Genomic DNA, 12,771 nt, shown 5'->3' with positions numbered 1-12,771 from the left:
TCAAGCATGAAATATGTTTGGTATTGGCTGATTAATCGGCCGCTGGCTTTTTCATGCCCCAAACTATTGTTATTGACCTTTAAAAATCCACTGTCGTTTGACCTCTAGTATATTTTATATACTGCACAACTTCATTACAGCCACATTTAAAATAATTCATAGGTCAAAAACCAGCTAATTTAGTTAACACAATGCAGGACCCACTGTCACAAAAGCCACATTGTTGACTGCTACATTCACATCGGCTTAGAAGAGGAAATCCACATTAACTGGCTCATGGTTTTGCTGTTTAGTCCCTCCACTTCCTGGAAGCTCAGTTCATGGCAAAAGAAAAGCTTTTCTACATTGTGTACACTTTTGGTTCACCATGAGTCCAGTGTGCAAGACCATGCCATGCTTCTATGGTGGTAATTAATTTGTGTAACCTTTTCATGATTAAAGCTTGGAAAAATGGACTTTAAAATGGACAAAATCAATTACTCTGTTTCAACATGTCAAACAAATTAGTAATTTCATTAATCACCAAGCTGATCATTTCCAGTACAGCCCAAAATCTGTATAAGTCGTCTGAGGGTGAGGAGAACCCTTCAGGGAAAATTACTGCTCCTTTAAGCCTCACCACAACACACACTATATCATCAGCCAACCATAATCCACCACTGCAGACAGCTGCAGTGTCTACCACATAAGCACTATCCACACTGAGCTGTCTGTCTGTGGCTGTACTCCAGTTTTTCTTCCAAGCTGGTTAAATAGCACAGGTTGCCGCTGCCTCTCCGGGGTGTTTTAGAGAGGCGGGCTTGTGGGATGCAGCGGTGCTTTCCATGCCCTTTAAGACACTCAGACATCATGCCTGCCGGGAATGTAAAATACCACGGTAATGCCACATTAGTGATTAATACAGTACATCCACTAAAACCTAATATGATGCATTGGGCTTTCAAATGTTGAGAAATAAATCTGAAAGTGATAAAATGCAGTTAGTGAGATGGAGCGGCCAGAGGAGGAGGGGGGAGGACAGACTAGAAAGCACACAATTCTCCCCAATGGGTGACTGACAGTAGTCTTGTGCTGCTCTGCTGGCAAGAGCGAGGAGAATCTAGCCATGCAATAATCATCCACTGAAGTGCTAAGGCCACAGGTTGTGTGTAATGGCTAATTGTTGTTGCTGTAAACAGCCAGAACCATTACATCTGCAGTACTGTTCCAACAAGGCTCTGGTCAGAGGAATGGACAAGTGGCTAATTAGTGTCTGTGTGATACAGAGCTGAGTCTGGCTGCTATCAGGTTTCACATTAAGGCTGAGAGTGTGATAGTGTCCTCCCTGGCCCACAGTGCCCGAGGTATTTATATATACTGTACATAACTGAAGCATGCAGCGAGTGCAGGCCAGGCACACTGAGCTGATTCACTCTGGCAGACACTGATGTGGCTTGTCAGTGTGATCAATCAGCATTTAATCATGGTAGTAATCGCACAAAGCAAAACAAACAGAAGCAAGCCCACTGACTCAAGTATGCAGGACACATGAAGTGAAGTGATAAGGCTCCCAGACCCTGACATCTCATCTCATAATCGATTTAGTTAATAGATGATGATGGATGACTACCTAAACGATCGTCACACTCATTAAACATGTGATATTTAGCCTTTGCTCTTTCAAAGTTTATTTATTTTCCATGTTAGCAAAGTTTGTCTTTATTTCAGGCGAGGGGCTCATCCCCTCTATTGAACACTGTGGTAGATAACATTTCAGTAACATTAATAAAAACATTAATTTGGGATGGGCATTTCAAGCAAAAATGGTATTCGATATTCACTAGGAACTATTTCACCATTCTGACACCCTCCACCCCAACACACACACACACACACACACACACACACACACACACACACACACACACACACACACACACACACACACACACACACACACACACACTGGCAGCTAGCTTTAACTGTCTTATCAAAGTTGGGAGTGCATTTCCTTTGAGTAATTCTGTCTGGCTCAAAACGGGTAACTAGCCAAAGTGAAGCAAGTGATTGTGGAGCAGAGTGGAGTGGTCTGATGAAGGATGGTAGGGAGATGTTGTGGTGCTGTTTGTAAACAGGAACTTTAGTTCCTCTGCAGCAGTGAGCACGCAGCCTACTACCACTACTAGCCTGCAACCTAAATTTATTTGTGCACTTTCACCCTGTCTACTATAACTCAATCTCTGCAGCATGTACTGGCTGTGAGAACATGCAGGTACTCTTCACTCTCACCACACGACAGAGGTCTACTTCCCACAACACCTGATGAACTATGTCACACTCACACAGGTCAAAAACAGGGGAAAACATATTTTTTAAGACAATAGTCACATTAACTATTCACATTTTTAGAATTTTATTATTCAAATGTTCAAAAATCATGGCCCATCCCTAATCGATATGTCATGATATTGTGAATGTCGGGCTGGGTTTCTTCTCTTAGATGAAATATAGGGTTTAATAGAAACCCTATCTTTGTTGGATAAACTATGTAATGTTGTCACTGCTTCTAAACTACCTACAACGTATCACTGGCATTTCTGTAGTCCAATTTCTTAAACATAGATAATTCTTTTTAACAACAGTTTGCTTGGGATCGATAATTCAAACATGAGAATTTGGTAAAATGGTAACGCAGTATGATTGTGTCAACATGACCTGATTCAAGTCACAGATTTTTCCCTTCAGCACAAGTGTTTGTAAAGATTTCTCACTGATCCACAGTCACACTTTCCTAACTGGCACAGAGCTGTACTCTGACCAGTCAGCATCCTTGCAGAGAGGCTGGATTGAAAGAATCTCTAAACAGAGAGAAGCAGGCTTTTGTATTGTTCACAAGCTCTGCTTGTAGGGGAAGATGCTGCATTTGGCTTGAGACCTGCCCTCTTTTCTTGGCATCCTTGAAAAAACAAATACACCAAAGAGCTTATTTAGGACGAATCATGTCAGCTAGGTTGCAGACATGCTCACATATGAATGTTAAGTAAAAGGATGACCAGTCTCCACATCTGAAAAATGCTAAAAATTATCTCAGGTGGCACATAATACATGCATATAGGTGGAAATGTGCACACTGATGCTGTTTCCTTTTTATGCAGCGCTCTGCTCCAGTTCCATCAGTCACATCACACTGACTCCTGTGTCCCCACAATCCTCCCCACGGTCATTCATCATCATGTCCGTCAAACGCTGACTCGGGTCCCAGGAGTGTCATGGTAATGTTGTCCCCCTGTGTGTGTGTGTGTGTGTGTGTGTATACTCACTCATGTATTCATGTATTTTGGTGTGTTTGTGTATGCGTCTGCGTGCATTCCCACATGTGTTTTTCTTTTTTCTTTCTGTTTTTTTCCCTTTCCTTTCAGAAGGCGCCAGATATATGAAGGTGTGTCGCTGCAGTGACAGACAGAGAAGAGACAGAGCGAATCGAACGAGAGGAGTGGGGAGAAGTCAGGAGGAGCTCAGCAGCAGCAACAGGCAGAGGGCAAAGAGGATGACAGTGCCTTCTAGTAGCCTCTCTGTCAACATGATTATGTTTGAACCCAGCTTGAGGTCAAAGGCGTGTCACACAGCATGCAAGATGGTTACTAAGGGGAGTCAAATAGAAACTCAATGGGCTGCATGGTAAGGTAGTGACAGGGCCAAGGTAGCTTTGCATTAATTCCCTGAAGATTCAACAGCAGGAAATTAGGAAAATCACATGTTCTCCTGGTACACAAGCAGGAAACTGCTCACTTTTATCTTTGCTGCAGCTCACTGCCATGCATGCAATGAATCAGAGCTTCAGGGGAAGCATCCATCTGAAGGCATGAATGGAAAATCACTACAGCCAGCATGTGAGCTACTATTGTTGTTTTTCCAATTAGCGTCTCTGCATTGAGTATCTCTCAAGATGAAACATGAAGATATCAATCCAACAGCAACTGGCACATAACTAGAAAGTTTAATGTCTGAGATTACACACAGCTGAGGCACAATAAAGCTGCTGATGTGCTCTGTTAATGGCAACAGAGTTTACTCTATAAAATTTAGAGCTCACCACAGCAGATCGGATCCGAGAGGCTGCTCCACAGTGTTGTTTGCGTTGTGCATGCATCGCAGGTCAGTTTTGAGCCCGACAAATGACAAGAACATCTCATTAACAGGAATCTGGATCAAATGCAATCTGTGGCCAAGCTTTAAATAGAAAGGCAGGCTGCCCATTTCATGACCCTGTGCCAGAAGACATACTGTATGTAATGCTATGTTGTTGAAATCTGAATTCATTGGCAGTCTTATTGGCAGAAACTTAAAGCTTGTCTGAGTTATGAATCTGTTACAGGGCGCATTAAGTCTACATTATATTTAGTTATGGTTAAGGCTTGGATGCATTGATATAGCCGGTTCTATTTGGGATCCAGCTCCCCTTCTGCAAAATACCTGGGCTCATTGAGATCTGACACTACACATGAAACAATAAGTTCCTTAATTGTTTAGTCAAACAGAAAAAATAATGCTCAACTACATATTTTGATAATCATTTCACTCAGTTAACAAGCAAAAATAGTGAAAAATGTCAACCTGGTTGCAGCTTCTGAAATGACAGGATTTCATGCTATTATTTCCCCAAAATTCAAATATGTATACTTCACTACATGGAACTCATTTGGATGTTTTTTGAATGTAAGGCCCTATGAAAGCTGCACAAGTATAAAACTTCTCACTATCTCTAAAAACAAGTAGTGGATTCATGACATACAGGCAAAGGATGTTGATGCTGCATACACCATCCAAACCTTAACAAGAAACATTTTCAGACAAACTTTTTTCCTTTGTCCATAATGGTATTGATCCTCTCTCTTGTAAAAACATGCATCCCTGAGTCATTTATTTTCACTTGTACGAAACTGTACGATCTGTTGATGAGAATGTGTAACTCTTACACTGCAACTCTGCACAACCCTGCTGATACATTGGATATATATTTTTTGTACATGATGTGTGACTTTCAATGGAAATTAGCAAAATGTGAAGCTTGGGGCATGATTTTTAATCGCACATTAGACTATAATTACCGAGTACAACAGCAATGTGCAATCAATTAAAACGAAAACGACCTCCGTCCAGATGAGCATCCAGACAAGAATCTGACACACACGGACTGAAAAGCTGTATCACATTTACTGTGGTAATTTCATCGCACAGATTAATTGTTTTGAAGCACGTGCAACATGTATGTTGCACTGTGCAACCTTGAGCATACTGATAGTTTTAGCTTATCTACTTGACAGTTCTGAATAAGGACATCCAGTATTTGAGCTGAAGCACCTCATGGAAAAAAAAAGGTGTGAATGTTGCTCATTTCATTTTCAGGTTGTAGCTACAGGTCATGAACCATATGTAGATTTTCACTTAAAGATTATTTATAACTTCTGTTACTTGTAAATGTTGAAAGCTGAACCAATTTAGATTCAGTTAGACATGGATTCAATGGATTACTGGATTCAATAAAATACCATCACAATCCAGCCCTACTCATAGTTAAATCATTATTATGAGGCAATGCTGTGAAGTCTTCTCAAAATAAATCTGCACTTAAACTGAATTACCAGGCAATAACAATGCAACGCCAACAAAACTAATGCAGACTCTGGAGTTCCGTGTGATGAATTAAACAACCCAAGAGTCTGCCAACAGTCTTTAACAGTAGAACAGCAGAATAAATACATCCAAAAAGTCTGCAGAAATGTTATGGATATATGAGTTGTAGAAGTGAGGGAAACCTTTCAAATCACTGGATCTTTAAAATGCCACCAACAAAATCTTTCACTTTTCCTAGACATCCTACAACATCTAAAATGGCTTTTAACACCTGGTTTGTCATTGAAGAAAGACAGACAGGATTTTAATTCCCAAGTTCTCTCAACATAAAAACTGGGCTGTGCCATTAAAGCTTCCATTTTTCTAGCATCCACATACTGAAATCAGTGTGCTCGTCACCTACTCACTGGTGGACCTAATTAACAATCAGTCTGAGGGAGTTTAAGTATGCAACAAGTGGGTGTTCAGAATAATGTTGTTGTGTCAAAACCTGCTTGTGCCAAAACTTGCTCGCTTTGATCTACCAAAAAGTAAAAATATCTGCTGAAACACAAAGGCCTTAAGTAGTCTGCATTTCAGTCAGTGCAACAAAACACATATTTTGACATTTGACCAACGCCATCTAGCTCTGGTCTATGTCAGGTTTTACAAGCACAATATTGACTCCAAACAAGCAAAACAACAGGGCACTACACTCAACAGCAAACCAGATTAGAGACAAATTAACAGCAGCAACCATCCAAATAATGGCACGTTTTGGCTGTCTTTTTCTGATTCATCAGACAATCCAGGAGGGACACAAACATCCTTTGAATGTTCACATTTGTTGTAAAAAAGAAAGAAAACTCCTTGGCTGGAGAAATGAAGAAACTGGCAGAGGGATTTGGGGGAATTTACTTTTCACTATGGCCCGAGACAAAACTATTACTTGCTTTCAGTGACGAAAATGATGTAGACCTGTTGCAGTAATGTATGTGCCAGTAAGCACAATGATATTACGTGAAGGCTGAGGACAACAACAAAGCAGCAGCAGAGAATTTGTTTGCAGAATAAAGCTTCAGACTCGACTTGTGCAGCTGAAGTCCCAAGGAGAGAAACTCAGCAAGAGACTCCCAGCACAGCAGCGTGGGAGGGAAAGAGCAACTCCACTACCAGCATACATCAGATCATTTTACTGCCAAATCCATCCATCTCTGGCAACTCTCAAGACTGAGAACACACAAACTGAACACCTCACAAGCAGAGTCCTCTGAGAGCTGGGAGGCTACAGAGGAGGCTCTGACTCCAACTGATCCCAGACCAGAGCTGACATTTAAAAAAAAAAAGACATGAGTGGACTCACGGTTTTGAAGTCACTGTGGCTGCACTCCTGGCCTTGGTAGCGGCAGTAGAGCATCATCTCTTTGAGGTCGTGGCCGACCCTCTCGATGAACTCCTTCATGCTGAACGCCTTGGGCCTGTAGGCGGTGAAGTTGGCTTTTTCCTGCAGAAAAGCCAGCACATCAGGCTCGGCCAGGTGGGGCTGGGGGATTGCCAGGTGCACATCAAGCAGGGCCAGCAGCTCTCCAGCGTGGTACAGATCGTTGCGAGTGAGGCGGCTGAAGCGGTAAGCATTGAGGTTACAAATGGTCACAGCAGGGAAGACCAGGCTGCTTGACACGACGGCATCCACGCTGGTCACATGAGGGTAGGAGAGGAAATAGGCTAGGCGCTCAGCACTCTCCAGGGCTAACAGTCCCAGGCAGGCCAGCAAAGCCACAGCCCAGAGCAAGCGGCGTGCACTGGGCTGACCATAAGGGAAGATGAAGCGCAGGCCGTGCAGCGTGCTGGTGTGAGCAAAGGCCTGCCAGGAGGTGGGGCGCAGGCTGGAGCTCTCTTGGCTCCCCTGACTGCCACAGCTCTCCTTTAGATCCATCATCAGCCCTCCGACCCACAGTGCACTCACACCTAAACAGACAGAGAGGGAACGTCAATAAAAGACTTAGATTCACAGCCCATAATCATACTGAGCATACTGATGAAGCAAGAGAGCAGCCAGAGAAAGAAAGAGAGAAGGAAGAAGGAGGAAAATCGAGGCACAAAAGACAAAGAGGCAAAAGTAGGAGAACAGAGACCTGCAGCATATCTGATAGAAAACATGAAAAACACAGAAAAACAGCAAAGACAAGCAACAACTGACGAAGAAGAGGAAGTATACATAAGGAGGCAAAGATCTTCACAACCCAAATAACTACTACAGAGAGTAAGAGACAGAGGAGAAAGATGCTCCCTCAGGGCATCCCTTTCCTCTCCACCTCCACTCTCAATGACTCCCTTGAGCTGAGAGTTACTGTGGCTGCCAGCCTGCCTGTGGCTCCTATCACACTCCCCAACACACACACACACACACACACACACACCCCCTACCAAAATCTCACACTGCCCCCCACCCGCACCCCCCCTCCACTCCATCCTCTGTCACCCTCTGTGCCGGCTCGATTTCATTGACAAAAATCCCAGAGGTAAGTCCTCTGTGACACCCGGAGCAAGAGGTGAGAATCACTTAAACCGCAAGCCAATCAAAACTGTGTATTTAACGTCCCGACTCATCTCCATTCAAACACACACACACACACACGGTAAACTCTCTCATGCATGAGTGTGCGCGCATGTTGGCGCGCACACACGTGCGTGCACACGCGCACACACGTCCAGGCTTCTCAGGATCTCCCGTGCCCCCCAACTAATGACAAGCCTAAGCACCTCTCTCGTTCAGCCTAGCGAGAAGACATCCAGCCGGCGCGAGTGTGTGTGAGTCTGAGAGCGCACGTGTGTGTTTGTATGTGTGTGAAAGAGAGACAGAGACGCACAGAGAGAGGGAGAGAGAGAGAGGAGAGAGGGAGAGAGAGCCGCTGATGATCAGAGCCGCTGGTTAGTCTCGCATGCCAGTCCAAACTCCTCCTGTTTTCCTTTGGCCAGATACATCCGCTTTCCCTCCTCTTCCCAGCTCATCTGTGGCGGCGGCGAACAACAGCGGAGCCGGGAGAGACGGGAGACGCACACACCAACACACATGCTCTCACAGAGAGAGAGAGAGAGCGAGAGACAGAGGGAGGGAGAGAAAGAGAGGGAGAGAGAGGAGGCAAGACGACACTCTCCTCCCTTGCTCTATGCACAGTAAAGTCTCTTATTGAATATGTTTCCTCCCTCCTCCTCTTCCTCCTCCTCCTCCTCCTCCTCCTCCAACACTGCCACCTTCGCTCTCATTTGTCTCTCAGCTTTTCATATTTCCACATCTCATTGCCACAAACAGAGTGATGGATGGATGAAAAACGGGAGGCTGTCGGAGAGACACACAGCAGAGGGGAAAATAGTGGTGGCTTCTCAGTCGGGGAAGGGGATACATGTCATGGGAAGTGAAGCAGAAGTGGAGACGGAGGAGGTTGAAGGGAGGGATGAAGACAAAAATAAGATAGGAAAACTAAAAAAAGCGCAAGCGAGCGAAGAAGTGTGGTCACACGGCACACGGCAATGTCACACGGAGGAAAGTAATTCAGACACATAACGTCACATGCGCAGGAGAGGTATACAGATGTAAAGGGAATAATAAGTATACTGAATGTGTTTGTCATGTGTAATAAAACACTGTGAATCCATATCTGTAATTTGGAGCATTTAATCTTTGTGAGTAGCTATGTGTTCATCCATCACGAGAGAAAGAAAACTGCCAGCATGTGAAGAGATACGAGGCGACAGGAGGAGGAAGGCAGCGAGAGGAAAATAAAAGATGAGCGTGACAGTGTTAAAAGGTGGTAAAACGGAAGAGAAAACAGCTTCAGTGTGTATTTGGACTGAATGGAAATAGGCGGTTTGTCAACATGACCTGTGAATCACTTTCAGGTGAAAGAAAAGTTAAAACCTTGATAAATTGTATTAAGGCAGGGAGACATAAACTGAATTTTTGGGCTGAGTTTAAAAAAATAACACAAAATAATAGGTAGCAGATGATGTTTGTTTAACAAACACATATCATAAACAAATATGAAATCATAAGGATTTCTTAAAAAATGATTTCTTAAAACTGTGACCAAGCAGTCAAAAAACAAAGCAATAGCAGCAAATGCAAAATACATATATTAATATAAAACTTAAATCCTAAAAAATAACAGTTACATGGATTGGGATGTACTGTGGCCAACCCTTTATTATGAACGTTAAACCTACGGGAGACGGTTAGACCTACGGCATTACTGTACTGTGATCTTATTTGACTCTAATACAGTATATCTGAAACAGGGTAAAATCAGGCTCGATGGACAAACAGACCATGCACGTCACCATCTGAACATACAGTCAGCAGCTCAGAGCATGGTACACACTGTGTTTACTCTAACATATTGAGATTAACTATGATTATGTTGAGAAAGGTCATGTGGATCATTATCCTCATCAGCAACTCTAATTGACAACGCACCAACTCCCACTTCAGTAAAAGCTTCGGTAACATGTAATGCCAACATACAAATTACAGTCATTAATCTGGTATTTGTAAATGCAGCAACAAGCACACAGTCTACAGAGTCTCTGACACCAACTGTCTGTTGGTGAAGGCAGGCAGCACAGAACTCAGTTCAAAAATTCATGTTCACATTCAGCAAAATTTGAACTTGCTGGGAATCTAATTTTCTAAAATCATTAGGCAATTACTGAATACCTATAATTAAGGGATTAAAACGTAATTGTCAGCCCACATGAAACAGCCAGTCATTAAAGTGAGTCTAAAAACTCATTATCTAAATTTGAGGAGTGCAGTTTAATGAAGTCATGTTACATAGATTGCCATCCATTTCCACAATGTAAACTGGCTGACACAGAACTGAATTAGATGAAACGTAACTATATTTACTTGACTGTATTTAAATGTAAATTGGGTCACTGGTACTATACTTTAGTATTTTCATTTTACGCATCTTTATACTTATACTCCACTACATCTCAGAGGCAAATATTGCACGTTTGTCAGCTTTAGTTACTAGTTACTTTTCAGATTACCACGTTTCATACCCTTCCTGTCCAGTGAAGACCATGTATCACCAAAAGACTGAAACTTATTTTTTCTGATAAACTGGGTTTCACTTATTGTGGAGTATTTTCAAAGTGTGGTATTACTGTTTGTACCTACATAAAGAGCTATGCTTATTCCTCAACTTGATTTAACAGTAGTAATCAACAATAACTCATTACTATCAGTCAAATATGAGCGTTAACATTACTTAACGTTAGCTAGCTTTTCCTTCCTGAATACCTGGTTTCAAACGCCACATTAGCTGTCCTTATGCTAATTGTTAGGTAGCTAGCAAGCTAACGTTGGCACATCAAAACTTAGTAATCTAAACTCGTTTATCCTGTATTTTACAAAGTTTGTATTATAATGATCATGTTTTACGCGGGTACAAGTTAATTTCTGCGTCACACGTCGAAACATTAACATTAATACGTCGCCATGTTTGGCTAGTTTTGCTAATTTTGTGTATGTTAGCTTGTATACGTTAGCTCACCCGTTGACGTTGCGGAGCTCCCCGTTCCGCCGCACGTTGGTGCCTGAGTTACTTGTTTGAATCCTCCTCCTCTCATCGTCGTCCAGATAAATTAATCCGTTCGCCATGTAAAGTTTCTGTTTGTTTAAAGAAAGCGGTACTGAGTTATACACAGACAGTCCTGTATGCGCTCCTCACCGCGCGCGCACCGTCACCCGCCGCTGAATTACAGAAACTGGTGAACCAAAAATGGCGGCAATAAAACGTTGTTTGATTGGAGGAGATGAACCATATGATCACAGCAAATAAGATTAATACGGAGTGAATTATGGCATGTTGAACGCTGAGCAGTGAATACCACACATGACTTCTATTTACCATATTTGACTGCACAGTACTCACAGTTTGGAAAATGGTTTAACAGTTTTATTTAGTGTAACGTCTGACTTCTATTTGTTCGTGGCTTCTGCTGAATATAACAGCCTTTTGTAAAAATCTCCAAACAATGCTGTTGAATTACCCGTGAGGGGTTTTTTTTTGTAAGTCTGGCTTGTGGGCTTTTTGTCTTATCATTTGTTCAACACTGTAATGCAAAAACAGGCTTGTGTGAAGCCATAAAGTCAACAGGACTGACACAGCCTCATAACTTTCCCAAAAAGATCATTTTGCTGCCAGGAACATCACAGCTACACATAGCTTGTTTTGGAAGTCCAGCGTCAATAATTTATTATTAATTGTTATCATTATTATTATTAGCAGTAGTAACCTTTACTGTTCCATGGCCTGTCACAGTACAACAGGCCATGTGTTTCATGTTCATCTTGGGGCATCTGCTCATCACTTTGCACTTTGACACAACTCTAATTAAAAGTAAAGGATAACAAAGGAGTACTTCCTCTTAATTTTTCTGTCAAACACACACTCATTTACACACACACACACACACACACACACACACACACACACACACACACACATCACACACACACACACACACACACACACACACACACACACACACACACACAGTGTCAGTCGATCACACAAGCCTTTCTCCCAAATGAAATTTGCTGTGGTCTCAGACAGCTGCAGGGTTTGCTGGTTTCTTAACAACTTAATTAAGCAAATCTCCCTTTTTCCACCGAGGTAATGAGCGTAGTTTTACAGGGATTAAACAGTCTCCAGAGTTGAAAATAAGGCTTTGTGCTTTAGCAATCTTATCTGTCTTTATCCATCCAGCCAATTTTCCATCCAGTGGATTATTAAAGGCAGGAACCTTGTTAGCTTTACCATATTCTTCTTTTAATTTGCAAGGTATTAATGCTAAAACGCTTAGTGCAACATTATGAAATATGAGCAAAGGCATAAATGTGCCTGCTTGGATTAACATTGACAGTATAATCGTTCATAAGCTGTCAGAGCAAATGCATACATGCAGATGAGTGACAAATGAAAGAAACCCCTCCCCAAAAAAAGTGCTTTATCAAGCCCACCATGGGCAACCAGACTCACAGTCTTGTCCAAGTCTGTTGAACTCTACAGGAGGTACAAATGCTGTTCCTGCACAAGATATTCCCTCATGTGACATTTTGATGATGATCTCGAACATGTTGTATGGAAATCTCCAATTGCTAGTCGGCTG

At 42.4% G+C, this 12,771-nt stretch overlaps 1 protein-coding gene across 1 annotated transcript in view; it reads right to left on the bottom strand.

Moving 5' to 3' along the window:
• Nucleotides 1-8,616, bottom strand: part of asic2 (acid-sensing (proton-gated) ion channel 2) — a 323,996-nt gene extending 315,380 nt beyond the window's left edge. The window contains exons 1-2 of the mRNA XM_076752155.1: nucleotides 8,356-8,616; nucleotides 6,956-7,560 (exon numbers count right to left, since the gene is read on the bottom strand). Of these exons, the coding sequence (XP_076608270.1) occupies nucleotides 6,956-7,531 (576 nt within the window). The 5' untranslated portion in view covers nucleotides 7,532-7,560; nucleotides 8,356-8,616. The remainder of the gene's footprint in view (nucleotides 1-6,955; nucleotides 7,561-8,355) is intronic.
• Nucleotides 8,617-12,771: the final 4,155 nt, after the last annotated feature.

This window comes from Chaetodon auriga, chromosome 16 (assembly GCF_051107435.1).
Source record: "Chaetodon auriga isolate fChaAug3 chromosome 16, fChaAug3.hap1, whole genome shotgun sequence".
Taxonomy (NCBI): Eukaryota; Metazoa; Chordata; class Actinopteri; order Chaetodontiformes; family Chaetodontidae; genus Chaetodon; species Chaetodon auriga.
This window is presented reverse-complemented; position numbering and strand designations above follow the sequence as displayed.